This window comes from Micromys minutus (assembly GCF_963924665.1).
Source record: "Micromys minutus genome assembly, chromosome: 29".
Lineage (NCBI taxonomy): Eukaryota > Metazoa > Chordata > Mammalia > Rodentia > Muridae > Micromys > Micromys minutus.
In genome coordinates, this window is record NC_137964.1 from 36,631,251 (window position 1) to 36,650,641 (window position 19,391).

Genomic DNA, 19,391 nt, shown 5'->3' on the forward strand with positions numbered 1-19,391 from the left:
TACTAAGAACAGGCAAAGCTAGAACTAGAGTGGCCAGCCCCACTGGGATGCCACCTGCAGCCAGTTTGACCCTTAGAGCTAAGAACAGCATGCCACATGCCAGTAGGCAGCTCTCTTTTCCTTTCCCTCATCTTTTCTGTTTTCAAGTTGGAGTGAAACCCAGTGCCTTACAAACAAATGCTCAGCATGCTCTCTATTGGTGAGCTATGTAGCTCAGCCTGTCTTTTGCTTTTCTCAGTGCATCTAGGTGCCTTATCTGTTAGAAATACACAACTAATGGGCAACTCTATGAACATGCAAGGCAACCAATGGGAATTCAGCACACTGCTAGAAAGAAGCCAGTCTCTTAATTTGGGTAACAGATACAGAATGATCATTTTGGCTTTGGAAAACCCCACTTAGCAAACTCCCTGAAGTAGTAGGCTGGAGAAAGACCAAAGTTAAAACCAGAACTGTCAGTTATTAGTTATGTCCAAAAGGGGAGACCCTCAAATAAACAGATGTTCACCTAATTAATTAATTCTCTCTCTCTCTCTCCTCTGTTTCTCTCTGTTTTCTCTTTCTGAGACAGAAAGGCCTCACTGTTTAGGCCTGGCTATCCAAAACTTAACATAAAGACCAGGGAAGCCTCGAATTCACAGAGATCCTCTTATCTCTACCTGGCTCCTTAATTTCTTACCATTACTGGTTATGCCAAACAAGGGTTATGAGAGGCAAGAGGATAGCTGAAGCAAAGGAATAGAGAGCAGGAAAGACATCATAGAGGAATCACACCATAGGAAAGCAGAACAAAAATCACAAGGATGTAACACAGTGGCAGGAGAGCTCATGGTTAGATACCACTGTCTTACCTGTTGGCAAACTGGCAGATGTTGAAGGTGCTTCCCCAGCAAGGGCCTGTGTAGCTCCCAGCTCACTATCTGGGACTGGGCAAGGAAGTGACTGCACTGCTTGCCTTCTGTATTCAGGACACTGCCTGCATACAATGTATGGCTGACTGAGGAGAAGAAACAGAGTTGCAGTTACAAAGGAACAGGTTCCAGGCAAACATGCAGACATCATTGTTAATCATCTGGTCTATCTGTTGGGCTTCTACCCTTCAAGGCTCTGCTCTACCTCTGCTCATCTGAAGCACCACTTCAGCATGTGTGAAGAAGGCAGTGAACCCCACTCTTCTGCCCACCACAGGAATGACACTGCCCATAACTACCTGGAACAGGAGTCTGAACGTGAGGATAGCACCACCGTAAGATAGCTGCTCTGTGCTCAGCTACTTTCCTGCTCAAACCTTACATGCCATGCTTCAGCAAACGCTACCCTGGACCACTCAGTCCCTACTCAGTGGACGTGGACTCACAGTCTCCAAGGCCAAGGAAACCCAAGCTCACGAGAGAAACTACATTGCAAGTACTGCTAGTTCTCTCCATGCATGTATGTTCTTGTCTGGTTAGAATCAGAGTACAGCTGCGATCCCAGCACAGTCAAAACTGAGGCAGGAGGGTCTTAGCAAGCTAGGATTAAAGGTGTTAGTGGCCACACCGACTCAGTATGACAGATTGACCTTCTCACATGCTAGGCAATCACTCAGCTACAGTTCTAGACCTTTTAAAGGAGTTTGGTTTTGAGACAAGAGTCTAAGCTTCTTAGGCTAGCTTTGAACTCACTCCGTAAGACAGAGGAGGTAATTTACTGTTTATTTTTTTAAAAATATCATGCATGGGCTTGGCCCAAAATGGAGACCTGAAACCAATGTGTCAGCAAGTAAAATTAGATCTCAAAGGGCAATCTCCTCTCAGCTTGGGTATTATGCTTCTCTTGTGATACTACGAAATTATAACACATCATTTACAACCAAGGACTCATAGTCCCTAACTATTAGAATTACATGTGCCTATGTGGGTAAAACAAAATAAATGACTTTTTTGCTATAGCCAGTGAGTCAGAATTCATGATGAGAGGGCCTGAGAAAATGAAGAGTATTCTTGGGGAGGCTCAAAATCCACTTAAGAGTCTTGGAATGGTGGTGCATGCCTTTAATTTCACTGCTTAGGAGGCAGAAGTAGGCAGGCACATCTCTATGAGTTTAAGGACAGCTTGGTCTACATAGTAAGTCCAGGACAGCCAGGGCTACACAGAGAGAGAAAGACAACTAAGTGAGGAGTGGTGGCACAGGCCTTTAATCCCAGCATTCAGGAGGCTGTGGAAGGCGGGTCACTGTGAGATCAAGGCCAGCCTGGCCTAATGAGTTCTAAGATAGCAAAGGGTACCTAAAGAGGCCCTGTCTCAAAATCAATTAATTAAAAAGTCCATCAAGGCTGCCTATGGCTCTTAACTTATTCATTGCTGCTCTGAGTCCATTCAGTTCCGGTCATATTCCAATTTGAAGAAATAAGCTAAAAGCACTAAGGAAACTGACTTACTGAAGTCCTATAGCTGTACAGCCCACAGTACAGTTAAGCACAGTACTAATGTACTTCTCATCCCCAGATTCCCTCTCTGAGCCAGGCACAGATCTAACCTCATGTCTGAGGATTCACTATCAACATCAGACAGCTCTAGCAGGTCCTCTGAACTTCCCTCTTCATCAGAGAAAGACCTCCTGACTTTGGGTTGCAGCATATCTTGAGTGATTTTATTCCGTGCATCCATACTTCTCACATCTTCTTCACTGCGACTCTTATCTAGACATAAAGGGCAAAGCAACAGTCACTGGCAAGGGACAGTGTTGAGGTTTTGCCTTTTATTGTCTATTGTAATGCTATGAGCTGGCCCCTAAGATTTGGAGTCTGCACTTAGCCCCTGGGTTATTAGCTACCAAGTTAATACTGATTGGTGAATAAAGATGCTGAAGAGTCATAGGTAGGGGTTAAGTTTCACGTACTTGGAGAGAGAAGACCACGAGGAGGAAAGGCAAGAAGCTACCATGGATGAAGAACAACATACAGGAGGGAGAAAGAGAACTGCCATGAGCTAAGGGCCAAGAGAACATGGCCCAGAGGGCTAGCCAATCTGAGTTAACAGCAACTCAAGATAGAACATAGTAAATAGTAAGTGATAACTTGGGGTCAATAGAAAAGTAGATTCTAACAGCATGGAAAGTAGGTATCTGCCTAGCTGTTATGCTACATTAGGCATATTAAAATACAAAGGCTGTGTGTGTTTCATCTGGGAACATAAATGGTCTAAGGTAGGAAAGAAGTGCTGCACCAGGATTTTAATATTGTTAACTACATACAGGACAGGACTGGAGAGATGATCTAGATGGCTCAGGACGGAGCTTCAGCCCCAGGTCCCTACAAGAAAAAAGTTAGTGGAGCTGACCTGGGTGCTGGATAAGGTATGCTTCCACAAGGTTGTTCAGAATGTGGTTTTTGCAAATCCGCTCCACTGGACATCGGCAGGTAGGACACAGAGATGAACGCTCCATCCAACCAGAGTAGCAAGCTGCACAAAATGTGTGCATACAAGGCTGCAAACTGGCAGAACATGAAGGAATAAAAAACACAATCCTGACAAAGTCTTCCAAAGATTTGCCACTATGACACTCAAACAAAATCAGCTGAGGAGAATTGTATCATCTAACCTAAAAATACTTAAAGCTCAGTGTTAGAAGATACAAAATAAAAATAAAATACCCGAGCTATATGCCTGTTTTCAGGGAGACAAATCAACACCAAGTGTTTGGGGTACTGAAAGTTGATCTACTTCCTGAGTTTCCAAACAAAAACCAAGAGAAATTTCTCCCAAAGAGAATCCTGGGAACTTCATTCTGTTGTAAGTATTATGTCTTTATCCAGGAAATTTCTAAAACCCAGTATACTTCACATGATTCACCTAAAGGCAAAGACTAAGTTTGCTGGGTTACTCAAGCCTGTGTCAGTCAAAACCAAGATTGATCACATCTCAGATTCTGTGGCCCTGGTCTCCAGATTCAAGAATTTCTCCTTGTTGACACTACAAGTAAAATGGAAACCTGAGCAGATTCCAGGGCAAAGAAGATGAAAGTCTGTTTTACTTATGGTCACTTCTTCAACTTGTCAAGGGAGCCGGTACTGCTGAAGCCACCCTAGGATATGAAGCAGCACACCTCACACAATCATGCAGAAGGTCTTGACAGATGATACAGGTTAGTGTCTCCTCCATCTTGTCTGGCTTCACAGAGGCATCTCTGACATCCTCACTTGAGGTTTGGGCATTTCCACACTGGTCTGCAACTAATAACTGGAGGTTCAAGTCAAGCTCCCCATCTACAAGACAAAGGACAAGTCCCAACAGTCACAACCACTTAACCACAGAAGATCCGCACATTTCGATTGTCCACCAATAGCAGAGGAAACAAAGCCAAGTAAAAAGACCTTTTTTGTTTTTCAAACAGGATCTCACTACGTAGCCCTGGAACTCACCGTATAAACCAGCTGCCCTAGAACGCAAGACATCTGCCTGCCTCATCTTCCTGAGTGCTGAATTCAAGGTATGTGCCACCATGCCTGGCTATAAAAACTTTTTTAAAGAAGGTCCCAAATAAGTCACATGTTCCTATGTGCCTAAAGTCTGGTTTAAAAGAAGAGTTGCTGACCTAAAAGGGGGATTAAAAAAAGATGCTCAGATATATGAATAAGACATAAAGATGACACATGAAGAGAGATCAGTTGTATAATATTTTTATAAATGTGACTTTTGTTTATACAAATACAATATAACTCTACGCACAAAAGGAAGTGCTGGAAAAAAAACAAAACAAAACCTTTAAGATGTACTAGAAGCTTTAAAAATGTCCTTTTGCCAGGCAGTGGTTGGCTTTAATCCCAGCACTCAGAAGACAGAGGCAGGTGAATATCTGAGTTTGAGGTTACTACAAAGTGAGTTCCAGGACAGCCAGGGCTAAGAAACCCGGTCTTGAAAAAAAACAAAAACAAAAACAAAATCCTTTCTTCTGATACATAAGCTACTAGTGCTATTATTAATTTTTTTGTTTGTTTTTGGGATTTCCCATGCTGCCCTGATTTATCTCAAACTCATGATGTAGCTGAGTTACCTTCAAAATCTGATCCACCCGCTTCCATTTCCCCAAGACTGGAATTACAGGCATGCAATATCAAAGCCTGTTCAATTTTAATTTACTTTTAAAAGTTGGATGTATAGGCTGGGCATGATGACCAACTAGGAAGGCAGAGGCAGGGGGATCTCTGTGAGTTTGCTAACAGTCTGGTCTACTACATAACAAGTTACAGGTTAGCCAGGGCTACATACCAAAAGCCTATCTGAAAAGAAAAGAAAAAAAAAAAAAAAAAAAAAAAAAGCACGAGAAGCAAACAGCTTTAAAAGTCACACAGAAGGAAATAAATGCAGTTATTCTCTGCCTTGGCCTTTCCTTACCTAGTTTCCTCATCTGAAGAAATTATTCAGTTTTTTTTTCTATGTATCTGTATTATAATACTTCAGCTGACTTACTTTGTTTACGAAGTATTGGAATAAAATCTAGGGCCTTGGTGCTGGAGAGATGGCTCAGTGGTTAAGAGCATAGACTGCTCTCCCAGAGGTCCCGAGTTCAATTCCTAGCAACCACTCCGTGGCTCACAACCATCTGTAATGGAATCAGACACCCTCTTCTGGTATGTCTGAAAACAGCTACAGTGTACTCAAATAAAATAAATAAATATAAATCTAAAAGAAAAAAAGTCTAGGGTCTTGTACATTATTAGGCTCAACCACTGAGTTACCCTCAACCGATTTATCAATTTTAAAGGTCTTCTTAAAATTACTGAGCAAATATTGCTTGCTTAAACTACATTTTATGGCCATCATTATAAATATATTAAGTATTCACTGCTAAGCCAAGTAGTCTAACAAAGTTTCTTATCTTACATAATTTTCCATTTTTAAAAGCATTTTTATGTATGTATGAATGACTGCATGTATGTGTGTGTACCATGTACATGTCTGGTGCTTGCCAAAGCCTGACTTTACAGAGAGCATCACCTGTCATTAAAAAAGCCTATGGACAATGAGCAGGATTAGAAGGTGGGACATCCAGCACAAAGAGAATCCTGGGAGCCAGGAACATAGGAGACTCGCCTGCAACTCTGAGTAGTTCAGGCTGGCATAACCTGAGGAGAGGTAACCAGCCGTGTGGCACTTACAGAATGGAATAAACAGGATAAATAAGCAATGAGCTACTTGGGTAACAAGCACTAGCTTTTGGCCTAAGCAATTATTTATAATAATTTAGTCTCAGAGTTGTTATTTCTGGGAACTAAGTGGCCAGGAGGAAAGCCCAAGATTACATGAACTGGGTCCCTTGAAACTGGAATTTCAGGTGATTGTAAGTTATCTGGTGGGTTCTAGGATGCACACTCAGTTCCTCTGCAAGAGTAAGGGCTCTTAACCACTGAGCAATCTCTCCAGCCTCTAATTTTCCATTTTTGTTTAAGTTAAAAGTCACCTCTTAATACTTTTCCCCCCAAGGCAAGGTTTTTCTGTGTTGCCCTCGCTGTCCTAGAACTCACAGAACAATGTAGTCCAGACTGGCCTCAGACTCTAGAAATTCACCAGTCTCTGTCTTCTCCTAAATGCTGAAATTGAATGTGTGTGGCACTATGCCTCGCTTAATACGTTTTTCCTCCTAAGGAAATTACTATTATTAGAGAGAAAGAGCAAGTGTGTGTGTGTGTGTGTGTGTGTGTGTGTGTGTGTGTGTGTGTGTGGTTTATCCATCATGGCCCACATGTGGAGGTCAGAGGTCACCTCTGTAGGGCTAGTTCTCTACTTCCACCTTTATGTGGGTTCCAGAGATGGAATTCAGGTTGCCAGGTTTGCACAAATGCCTTTACTGACTGAGCCGTGTCACCAGCCCTATACTTACTTTTTTTCTATGTAATTGCTTTGAGTCATACCATGCCTTCCACAAGCCAATTAATTTAATTTACTACAAATGTTCAGATAATCTAGTTTTTCCCCAAGGACACCATTCCTAGAGCTCTTCCATCACTCTATTCCCACAGCCAGCTGGCCTTGAACTCTGACCCTCCTGCCTTTGTCTCCCAAGTACTGACACACATTATAAATTATATGTGTTACCATATCCTGTTTAAGACAACGTTTTTTTTTAGAGAAATTACTATCCTATCAAACATAGAGGACTTTGACACCCATTTGTAATTGAAAATGCACTTTTCAAAACAACAGCATGACTTAGTAGTGAACAGTTCTATTTAAACTATGCAAGCAGAAAGAATTCTAGACTTTCATACAGAAAATACAAGTTGTGGAGGCAGATCCACATACTTCTGTAAAAAGTAAGAACCTATTGCAGGCAACATCCACCACAGCACAGAGCACAAGAGGCCAAAGGATGCACAGAACAGCAGTCTAACCTCCTTTCATCTTCTTTTTGGCAGGCTCCAATTTCTCAGGATCTTCGGTTTCCAACAAAGAAAAAGATGCTTCTTTGTCTTGAAAAACTGGAGAAAGGCTCGAGAGTTCACCATTTGCAACAAGTGAACTACATTCTTTTGGGGAGATGCTTGTATGCCAAGGTCCTGTGAAAGGGGACAAATAAGAAAAATTCTCATTTATTTGCTTTAGAATAAAGTCTAAATCAAGTGCAGTTTGCAACCATAAATCTCTGCTTCAGAATGACTCATGTCTTCCATACTTTAAATGCACTAGAGCCCATTACTGTGCTAATGAAGCTAGAGGCATGCTTCACAAAGATAGCTAAGCTAGCATGCTCACGTGGAAAGACATGCAAGGAGGCCCACACGAATCCTCCCTAAACACTGGGTCTAACACATACAACTGAATATTCCTGCAATCACAAGTGCACTCTACTTGCTAAATGCATACTAAATACAAAATGCACACTACATACTAATACCCGCAAAAGGTATGAAGCTAACACTTCTGATATCAGTAAGAAGTACTGTAAAGGAACTAACAGATGGGAATTCTGACCTAAACAGGCAGAAGCTGAAGCATCACATGCAACTGGAATGAACTTGGCTAAAAAGTCAGGAAATATTTCATTATTTTATGCATAATATTATAGTACATATATGCTTTATTATATTCAAATGATAAGTACTAATATTTGAAAAAGAAGAATACTATCTAAACCAAAAAAGGGGAGGGGGGAAAGGAAATGGAATTATTTTAGGAACAAATAATACTTATATACTACATAAGAACTCATATCTAAAAATGAACAAACTTCCCAGGCTATCTCCTAGGCCTGGAACCTACTCATCCTCTCATCTTCAGTGTCTTTTCTGTTCATCTTTTTTCATTTGAGAACAAAGACTGTATAAAAGCACCTCTATGGAAGGTCCTAGAGAAGGACACTGAATACACACAACTTACACCGTCTCAATCTAGTAGACACTAAGTAGTAACTAGAATCGTGTTAGTATAACATATAGATATAGACATTTTTCATTTAAAAAATTACATGAGGTATGAATGCATTTACCCATTTCAGGAAACCTGTTTATCAGAAGGTTAATAAGCCTTGTCAGACTACATGCCATGCACATGGGTAGATGGGACAGAATACAAATGTAGGTTTTGAGTGTTTATATGTGTGTGTTGCTGGGGATCAAACCAAAAAAGAAAGAAGAATAAGCCATGGGAACTAGATAGAGCATGTAAAACTGTTCTAAGCAACAAACAGTTCTGGATAGACCTTGAAAAGATTATGATATATGAAGGAGTCAGTCATAAGACTGACCACATACTGTATGACTACAAACACAAATGTTCAGAACATGCAAATGCAAAGATACATGAGTTTCCTTTTAACTGACAGTGTTCTGTAATTAATAGTGATGGCCATATAACCTTATGAATGACACTTCAACTGAGTGATATAGGTTTGAATTACACTGAGATACAATTATAAAAATATTGTTACCATGGTCCATAATGTTTAGTCTTTCTTTTGGAAGTAAGTCAGTATACATGGCTACAGAGCACTCACTGATGAATGGATTTACTATATCTCAAGGAACAGAACTGTGACCACCACTGTGATCCCATCTCACCAGAGCTAGAGGAGTGCTCTTGCCCTGCAGAGGTCAGCTCTGGCTCCGTAGAAGAGGTAGAGGCCGTGGGGGGGAGGTCTGATGTCGATGTTGATGGCTGTGGTTCCTCTAAGCATGTCTGAGCCATGGGTGACAATAGTGGAACCTGGGGGTCATCACCCTGCCCTGGACCTGAGGAATCTTTGGTCACATGGAACATATTTTCTTTATTGGCTTCTACAGGCACAAAAACAAAGGGAGTTCACTTACAACTCAGAAAGACACTAAGGTGCTAAAGGGCCATCCTAGAACACAAAGCCCTTTACAACACCCAGGCCTCTGCCGTCTTTTCACTTACCAAGGGATTCTTGAGTTAAGCTCTGTTTGCCATTTAAAGATTCATAGAGGTATGCCACATCTAAAAGGAAATTAAATAAGTCAGGGTGCCATGGCCCTGTGGGAAGTGTGATCTCAGCTCTCCCCCTCCTATGATGACATCACAACCTGTCTTTTGATTATCTTCACTTACCATCTGGTAACAACTTTTACCAGTTTAAGTGATTCTAATAAAAGTGAATCACATTTACCAATCTAAGTATAAGGAAGCAACCAAAGGGGAAAACGGTCTCATAAGGGAGACAAAAGTGAAAAAGACACACTTCATTAATAACTGTGAAATAACCACTAGAAAGAAAAGATACAAGATTTTTCTGTTTGGCAAGAGGCTGGTTTTACTTTAAGAGGACTTATGGAATATTAGTGTTCTCTTTTTCCTCCTTGCCAAGAATGACTTTATGATGGTCTTCAAGTATTCAGGGTACCCTTCAAAGATTCTCTCAACTCTGACCATCCCACATGGAACAAGATCCAGCCTAACCTTTGCTGCCTCTTGTAAAGTGTCCAAAAGCAGCACAGCCAAAGGCTTCTGGGCTCCTATCTAGGTTTTACTCCCCCACTCAGTTTCTCTTGCCCGGCCCAGCCAGCCCAGCCCATTTATTCCTCCTTGGTTGCCACTGTGAGATGTGTGCCTCCTGATGGCTTTCTTGAGGAAAGACCCAGCTGAAGGGTCAGTACGCCATCCAAGTGCTTATACCAAGAACCCCTATAACTGTCACTTTCTATGGAGATGTCCCTTTCTACACATGTTCTTTCTGAGGGTATTTTCCAGCCTCAGCTAGATGGATTCTTGGTATAACACCTGGGAAGAGTATCAATACCAGTTAGTTTTCCTCTCTTACTGTGTTCTGGCTCATTCTTCCTGTATACCAAATAGATGATATCCCCACTCTGTAAAGGGTAAGTCTGCTTCTTAACAACTTGCAGCTTGTTGATTACTGTTCCATTGGTGCTGTAAAACAAACAAACAAACAAACAAACAAAACCAAAGTGTAAGTCACCCCTCTCAAAATAACTAAATAGGATAAACATTCTTCTACCATATTAAGAAATTTGCTCAGCATTACCATTTTGGACATACTCAGAGGGAAAAAACTATTTAACCATTTATATATGCAAACATTGCCTGACAATGATATAGACAAAAAGGTTACAGTTACTACCCTCCTACTAGCAAATTAGCAACCCAATTATCTAATACAGTGGTTCTTTTTTCTTTTTCTGTAAAGTTTACATTTTACTCCTGCCTAATTTTTTAAGTGTATGATTATTTTGTGTGCATGCATGCGTGCCTGTGTGTAGGCCAGAAGAGAGAACTGGAACTCTTGGAACTGGAATTACATGTGGTTCTAAATAGTCATGTGGGTGTTGACAATTGAACCTGGGTCATCTGCAATTCCAATGCAGGTCTTCCTTACATGCCTCAAGGTGGATCCTGAGGCAGCAAAGTGCTATCATTTCCTTCTGAGTTGTTGATAGCTCTGTCCCTTCTCTCCAACAACCAATTCATTCTCTCCCTCTCTCTCACTCTCCCCCGTCAGTTTATTCCTTAGTGAGTACTGATGCCTCCCAAAAGATGAATTCAGGACAAAAGTAAAACAAACTGTGGGCTTTCAACTGAAGGTGATATGTCTCCTGTGCTCAAAAGTAATCACATTGCTAGATGGGGATCCACAGTACATGTCCTAGGTCCAGAGTGTGGAGACAGGAGGGATTCTCTTGGGAAGAATGTTTTGGTGGTGACCTATTGGAAAGTCAGACAATGAGTACATGATGGCCAAAGAGTTCAGTACACTGAACATAAAATGAATATCAACTGAGCCAAGCTTGGCTCTGCAGCTTCATTCCTGAGGTCCAGCACTGGAAGGAATTTGTATTTCAGACTTGTACAATAATTCTCTCAGGTCGAGGAATGGCAAAATTTTTCCATAAAGCACACAGCACTGGTTCAAATTCTGTGGTCACAAAGTCTCACTCCAACTACTCAGCTTTGCCACGGCAGCATGACAGCAACCAAGGGAGGTCATAAATATGCAGGCACACCCATGTCCCAGTAACTGAAGAAACAGTATGCAGAGCTCAATCTCGGCTATCTTTCTGCAACCAGGTTTCCTCCAATTGTCCATTTTCATATTCTTTCTCAAACACATGAACCCCTGTTCTCAGGCCCAAACACCCTGCTATGATTTCTATTTATCACCTAAACTGACCCCAAATGTCCTTTTGCCTCTCCCTGACTACCTGCTTCTCCTCTAGCTCACCTCTGCCCCAGAAGGCAATACCTCTGACAGAAAAGAGATTATCCTAAGAGCATCCAGAAGTAATCAGCCTACTAAGACCCACACTGGATTTTGAACCTCTACAACTGTCAAAAGTAAGTCACTATTCTCATAAGCTTTTAAGTTTGTGGCAACAGGAAGATGGTTTTAGAACTAGCACCATTTTCTACAGTGTTAAGAGTTAAAAAAAAAAATCTACTATCCACTAAAACAGAAAAAGATCATAAGTTCTTAGAAAAACCTCTTCTCAGCTTCTATTCCCTTGCCATCATAGTGCCTAATCTCTACAAGTACACACATCTGAAATCCCAGGACTCAGGAGACTTGTGGTAGGAGGACCATGAGTTCCAGGAGGCCCTGAGTTCCACGGAACAGTGATATTGTATAAAAACAAACAAACAAACAAACACAAAACAAGGTCCCTAAAACTTATTAGTTGGTGTACAACTTTACATACTGTCAGAAGACTACTGTTTGCTTGTACCAAATTTAAAACAAGCACATTCTAAAGCAAGTGTTTCCCTTCAAAAGTTATCAAAAGTTAATCAGACATAAGTACAATTAGATTTACAATAGTGTCATTTATAGTAAGAAAAGAAATCAGAGGAGGAAAATAATAAGCTTTCAAGAATAAGTGGGATGTCTCCATCAAATCCTTCTCAAGAATCAGGGAATCCTGCAGAAGAGGAGCAAAAAGTATATAAGAGCCAGAGGAGATGGAAGACACCAAGAAACAAGGCCTTCATACAAACTCACAGAAGCTGAAGAAGCAGAAATGGACCTGCACAAGAAAGAAGTGGACACATCTCCATTCCTAACAGTGAGCTCCAATTGATAACCACTTGCAAATGAAAATTTAGTTTTCTCCAAGGAAGCCTCACTGGGGAAACAAATTACTCTCAGGGTAGACCACATGCCCAATAGCAGATGCCAGCAGAATTTTTAATGAACTCAGTATTTTGTTGGCATCCTTGAAGGCTCCTTGTCTTAAAATGTGTTAGGCCTTTAAAAAAAAAAATCAATTTTTATTTTTACCTATTTACTTTTACTCTACATGAATTTTGCACATATATATTATGGTTTCCGATTTTGTGCTTTTATGGGACTCGTGAATGTGTGAATGAGTGTGTCTCTGTGTATCTTTTCCTTGGGCTCTCTTCCTTCTATCTGTTTTGTCTTATTTGAATTTGTTTGCTTTTGGTTTATTTTATTATGTTTTATTATTATTTAGATGATTGTTTATTTTCTAATGAGACAGAATAGGTGTGGATACAGATGGGAGGGAGGTAAGGAGGAACTGGGAGAAGTACAGGGTGAGGAAACCTCAGGAGAAAAAACCCAAGCGATATATTTTAAATCTTACTGAGACAAATGAGCTGTATTACCACAATGTAACTTCACTGCCATTCCCTAACTCACAAATGGAAAGAGAAGACAAAGTGCTCACCTGGTATCTTCCAGTGTCACCTCACCAGATTTTTCATCCACTATAAGTTTGCAGTGATCTCCAGAGACCAGTTTATTGCTGGGGAAAGAGAGGTCACAGCCTAAAACAGATGGCAAGAAGACACTGGACATTACTGTGGGTTCCATGAGTACTACCACCTTGCTTTCCCAGTCTGTGAGCAATTGTGCTCATGGATACAAACAACATTTAAAAACTGAAGTCAGGATGTATGTCCCAACTTTCTTCAACCCAGTCACCTGGAAGATATCCCAGAGTATCAACAGTTTCTTCATGATGGTTTAAGACACAAACAACTCAACAGATAATAGTATCTAAATTGTAAAACAAACAAATAACTAACTGAACTAAACTAAAGGGGCCTAATTAATTTTTAAAAAAAGTTCTCAAGTTTTTCCTCTATGAAAATTTGGGTTTCATAAATCATAAAACTGAAGTAAAGACAGACATATAAAATATGATTAAGCAAGTATCATAGGGCATATATAAGAAAATATAAAACAGAATCTTTATTAAATCAAAGTAAAAAATGCTAAAAAAAAAATTAGTGCTTTCTTTATATTATGGAAGTATGTGTGCTGACAGACTGCTGCACTAGAGCTCCTCTCTTCCTATAAAGGTGAGGGACGCAACGTCCCACATGAAATCACCACCTTATTCTTTGACTTCATCACTGCCCTATGGATGTAGCTGTGTTTGGCTACTTTGTGGGTTCTTCTTCCACTCTGTCAACCCCCTAACGATGGATAAGAGAGAAACAGAAGACACAAAGGAGAGAAACAGGCATTAATTATCTTTAAACTAGTTCCTGTTGACTAGGGACATCCAGTTCCTTGAGGTGAATTTGATCTTTGCCATCAGGATAACTAATTTCCTCTTCATGTTTCTTCTTTGGGCACAACTACTTAACAAACTGCAAACAAGAGCAACCAACCAACAACCAACAACTCACCCTGCCTCTTGGGGCCCTAGCACTCATACACCCTTTGAAAAGTCCCCCAGAATTCCAACCAAATGTCACAATTGTAGAAACTATTTGCCATTGGCAGAACCATGCTTCTGCTAGAGCAAAGAAAATCCTAGTCAGTTACTGTGGACAATCTGAAGGAGCTCCATATCTCCATGCTATAGTCTTACAATATTCCTGTTCTTTAAAGAAACAAAAATTCCAAATTGCCACTGTGTAAGTGTTGGTGGATCAGAAGACTCAACATTTCCCCCCCCCCTCCTTGAACCACCAACTTTTATTGGCAGGAAAGGGAATGAGCTAAGACCAAGATCCCTCTGTAAAAAAAAAAAAAAAAAAAAAAAAAAAAAAAAAAAAAAAAGTCTAGATACCTAATAACTCAGAAAACCTGGGGATGAGTGTTTGTATAACGTATTGGACATTAACCAGGCTGCATAGTTCACTATGTCCTGCTCTAGCCACCAGCTGATGTCCACAAGCTACTGGCACTCCTGGATATCAGCATACATGGTACCTAGACAGGTTAAGACACAGCTGATCACTGCCTGGATTTGTGCCAACTGGGCTCTAAATTGGACTTTTCTGTTAGCATGCCTTCCAGGAAAGCTTTCATGTCAAGCTACAATGATAGGTGTATTTCAAGATTCTAAAGGATATGTTGTAGACCAACAACCTAATAAGACTTGCTTGTGTAGCTATTCCACATGGTGACCACCCGAGAGTCCAGCTACTCAGTTTGAATTGGCATCAGTCACTCATCTTTCCAGTTCTTCTCTGCCACAATCTCATACCGTCTTATCTCTTTTAAGCTCACATATAGGTCAATGTCCAAGACGGAAGACACGACCCCGCCAGTCTGATCTTTGTGATTCTGCAGGCATGCCAGTCTTAGCCTACATCTCCAGGTGGTTCATGGTCAGTTAACTGATGTTGGTTTTCAGGCTCAGACACGGGATCTGTTCTGATACATCTAAACATTGATTTAGAAATCACCGGCAGCTAGATGGGGACTACCCATCTTTGGATAAATCTGGAGTTGCCAATGCAGGCAGCAAGAATCTTGTTCTAAAGGTCCTCCATGGTCTTGCAGTAGCTGTGATGCTCATAGAAGGTCTTAAGCCCCTGTTACTAGTATTAGCCTTCTGCTCACTCTGGTCTGACAGTCACTGAGATTCTACATAGTGATGTTTGCATTCTCTGCCAGTAGCTCAACAGACCCAGTCAACATGCAGGGACAACTTAGCCACCAAAGAGGAAGATGAGGATATGAAAAGGTAAAAGACCCAGCATGGCCTAGCTAAGGCCCCATGAATGCTGGGTTCACAGAAGTGCTCCTACCCACAAAGGTTCTATCCAGGCCCCTGAAGGAGGAAGTAACTGACAACTAGTGGAAGCTGTAGAATGTTATGGTGAGGGCTGGAGAGATGGCTCAGTGGTTAAGAATTCAATTCCCAGCAACCACATGGTGGCTCACAACCATCTGTTATGGGATTCGATGCCCTCTTCTGGTGTGTCTGAAGACAGCGACAGTGTACTCATACATAAAATAAACAAATCTTTTAAAAAAAAAAAAAAAAGTTATGGTGAGGGTATCTGCTAGTGACGTCGGCTTAAGAATATAGAAATAGTAGGAGTTAGAAGGTTCTGTGGGGTGGTGGCAAATGCCTTTAATCCCAGCACCTGGGAGGCAGAGGCAGGCAGATCTCCATGAATTTGAGGTGAATGTGATCCACAAAGGAAATTTCAAGACAGCCAGGGCTGTTACACAGAAAAACCTTGTCTCAACAATCCAAAAGAGGGAAAGAAAAAATAAAAAAAGAAGAAAAAAAAAGACATTACTTTTTTTCTCCTCTGGCATTCAAAGCCAATTCCATTCAATTCCACTAAAACTCCTATGAAAATCAGAGGACAACCATCCAGGGGTTAGTTCTAGCCTTCCACATAGTAATACCAACAAACTAGTGCAATGACCTTTACATTGTTAGTGGAAGTAATTACTGAAAGCATTTCCATTAGAAAACAGATTTCTGTTTCTCATTTTAACATGCAATGCAGTATCTTGATTGATGTATGCTATAATAATGGACTCTAATGTATGTGTATGCGTGATCCTGTTTGCGGAGGCACATGGGGTCTCTCAATGAACCCAGAGCTCAAGAAGTCTGCTAAAGTAGTTGGCCAGCAAACCTGGATCCTTCTGTCTCTGCCTTCACAGAACTAGGATTAGTCACAAACCACCGAACTTAGCTTTTTACATAGGTGCTGGGGATCTGAATTCAGGTCCTCCAGAACTTTATCACCTAAGCTCTCTCCAGATCCAAAGCTAGGTTCCGTACAAGCAGTTCATGTAAGAGTTCGTCAATCCTCCTAGCAAAACAAGGTGGACACAAAGTTATAGAACGTATGTCACTGATTCAAAGCAAGCAATGTTGGGCTCTGTGTATGACTTTGTTCAAATTCTCAGTTTCCTACATTCATTAGATAAAAGATTCTAGTTCCTGGGACTCTGAGGTCTTTTCAGATAGAAATCCTGCCATTATAAATTGCCCTTTGAGCACTGGTTTAACAGTGTCCTAGTCTTCCAGCATATTTTTTGTTCTCATTTGTCACAAAACATTCTTCTAAAGTTCCTGTGGTTTATTTTTTCATCCATCAACTGTTTGATAGTAGTGTCAAATGTCTACATACCTTTTCAGTTTTCCTTTTGTTGCTGACTTCTAATTGCATCTCATTGAGAAAGAGACGTGAACAGTAAAAAGTACAAGGTCGTATTTTGAAATATATATTTACAGACCTATTCCATAAAGTTGTACTAAGAACTGACCGATATCCATCATCAAACATCCAGAAGAGCAACTGCACAAATAAATAATCCCATTTTATGGGGGAAAAAAGGAAAGCACAGCGCACCTGCCTCCCATTCTGTCTCGCCAGCCCTGTACTTTTCCCACTTCAAGCCCCTATTGGTTCCCCCATCTAAACCCACTCTGACTGGGTCTTCGATCCTGCTCTAGGCCTTCAGTCTCTTCTCAGTTGGGTATCCACTTTGGGTCCCTATGCTTAATCCCTGTCTAACCCTTTAGCCTTTATCCTCCTCCTCACTCCACTCTGGCTTCCGCACCTCTCCTCCTTCCGATGGTCCACTCGCGTTTCCAAAGAAGGATTTGGGGTTCGTCCTCCTCTGCGCCTATACGAAGAAGCCTCCCCCAGGCCTCCTGCGGTGGCGGCTGCTCGTCTTCCCAGTGTAGCTCCATAGGACTCACATCTACAGAGACCCAGAAACGCCGGCTCAGGGACTATTTCAAAAACTCAGCACCGCTGCTAGCCCGGCCGCCGCCTCCCTAGCAGGGACCCCACCCGCCCGCCAGCTTACCCCCCGCCCTGCGCGGATCCCGGAACCGGCCACACAGTCGCCACCACCGCTGTCAACAGACATCTCGGGCACCCCAGCTGATCCACGGGAGGCGAGGGGGAGGGGTGCAGGGCGGTACGCCCTGTGATTGGCTGGCGCCGGTGCCTACCGAGAGCGACGGCTAGAGCGGTGCCAGGAAAAGCTATGTAGAGGAGGCGGGGCGGAGCGATCTGAGCCTGCGTAGACAAGAGGCTGTGCCCCTAGTTGCCATCTTTGATACTGGCAGGTGGATTTACCCTCCTGCATAAGCACGGAAGTAGCTGTGGAGGGCGCCATGTTATGTTCAGGTTAAAAAAAAAAAAAAAAAAAAAAAAAAAAAAAGGACCGAGTAACTTCTAAATTCAATTCGAAGGTCCTTAAAACCTTGCTTGTAATACCGATACGGTTTGCCCTTTATCCTGTAGCGAGATCAGGTGCTATTTTCATATATTAGATTGCAAAATGTGGGAGTTCGGTACAGTGGGCCAGCCCTTCGCAAGGAGTATAATTAGAGTGTTAATTAGAATAGAAATTGTTAACTCGTCTCTGAGGGCAGATTTGCCATAGCTTTCCACGTTAAATTCTGTCTCTTAGAATCTTGTGTCACTCCCGAGTTGTATACCACAAACACGTTTGTGGCTTCTGGTGAAAGAGAAACACTGGCCAAAACAATACCCTGGAGGAAATCACTGAAGACAGAATCAAGTCCACCCAGTGGTACTTTAGCTGCGCAGAGTAAAGTATTAAACATCTGATGGGGGGGGGGGGGGAGAAAACACAGACATATTTGTAAATATACGTGGAAATGCGTCGTTGCCTATATCTACAAATATTTATTTAAATACATTTGAAAGGATATAAAAGGAAGTAGCATGGCTGCCTCTAGGGACATGGAGTTGTAACGATCTAAAAATCGCTGAAGGAAGACCCCAGACTCAGATTATATGCAAAGACAAAGAATGTTTATTCTGCATAAACAACCAGCATGTGGGGGTCAACCAATTTTTGAAATGGCGACCCCAGACAAAGACATTGGTATAACTTTGATTGGCTACTATGTTAGTTCTTCTATATTTAGAGAGTGAGTGGGTTAGGTAACCTAAGATTTCATTGGTGGGTGCTGGGGAGGTGCAGGGATTGGCTTCTGATTGGCTTGTGCCAGGTGGTCAGTGGTCTGCATTCCTATGTCATGAATGTTTAACTAGAGGATGAGATAAGACTGCCCAGCACAGATGACCCCTACTGGGATAAGATAGTTTCCCATTCTGTGGTTATCCCCAGGCTGTTCTTTAGGAGAAGATTTTATGACCTTGTATCTGGATTCTAAGATCTATTCCTGGGGCCATATGGCCTAGTTTCTGGGACTTATGGTCTGTTCCCAGAGCTGGTGCCTGTGGCCTTCTTTTCAAAATCAGGCCTGGGTCCTTAGATGGAGGCAAATGATATATATGTTGTCCTTTCAGAGTCAGAACAGTGATTAGACTTGCATTCAACATTTATAGCCATTCCCAGCCTTGAGATAAGTGTGTTCAAAGAAGTGCCTCACTAGATAATTTCATTGTTGAGTATTATAGATTTACAAAAGCTGGAATGGTAAAGTCTACTACATAACTAAGCTTCATGCTGTCTATTGTTCCTAGGCTACCAAACTGAATAACATGTTACTGTAAGAACATTGTGTTGGAGTTCAGGAATCGCCTCACAAACAACATGAACACTGATCTCAGACATAGGTAGTTTATTGAGCATATGCCCCAGAGCTGACCAGCCAGGGCCACTGTCTACATTTTGGAACTGAACTGTTACCCCCAGTTAAGATTTTGTAGGGGTTTTTAATCTTAAAATCCACAAACATCTGTGTCAAGTTATTCCACCA

At 41.6% G+C, this 19,391-nt stretch overlaps 1 protein-coding gene across 7 annotated transcripts in view; it reads right to left on the reverse strand.

The window, feature by feature from the left end:
• CHFR (checkpoint with forkhead and ring finger domains) overlaps nucleotides 1-17,583 on the reverse strand; it is a 33,213-nt gene extending 15,630 nt beyond the window's left edge. For 3 of the 7 annotated variants that reach the window (XM_080941441.1, XM_080941438.1, XM_080941437.1), the window contains exons 1-11: nucleotides 17,498-17,583; nucleotides 17,246-17,389; nucleotides 13,140-13,239; nucleotides 10,235-10,365; nucleotides 9,376-9,435; nucleotides 9,039-9,254; nucleotides 7,374-7,538; nucleotides 4,088-4,247; nucleotides 3,322-3,476; nucleotides 2,519-2,681; nucleotides 852-997 (exon numbers count right to left, since the gene is read on the reverse strand). In XM_080941441.1, coding sequence (XP_080797567.1) covers nucleotides 852-997; nucleotides 2,519-2,681; nucleotides 3,322-3,476; nucleotides 4,088-4,247; nucleotides 7,374-7,538; nucleotides 9,039-9,254; nucleotides 9,376-9,435; nucleotides 10,235-10,365; nucleotides 13,140-13,239; nucleotides 17,246-17,378 — 1,429 coding nt within the window. In that variant the 5' untranslated portion in view covers nucleotides 17,379-17,389; nucleotides 17,498-17,583. The remainder of the gene's footprint in view (nucleotides 1-851; nucleotides 998-2,518; nucleotides 2,682-3,321; nucleotides 3,477-4,087; nucleotides 4,248-7,373; nucleotides 7,539-9,038; nucleotides 9,255-9,375; nucleotides 9,436-10,234; nucleotides 10,366-13,139; nucleotides 13,240-17,245; nucleotides 17,390-17,497) is intronic. The other 4 variants (XM_080941440.1, XM_080941439.1, XM_080941443.1 and 1 more) reach the window with 3 other exon arrangements.
• Between the last annotated feature and the right edge of the window lie 1,808 nt (nucleotides 17,584-19,391).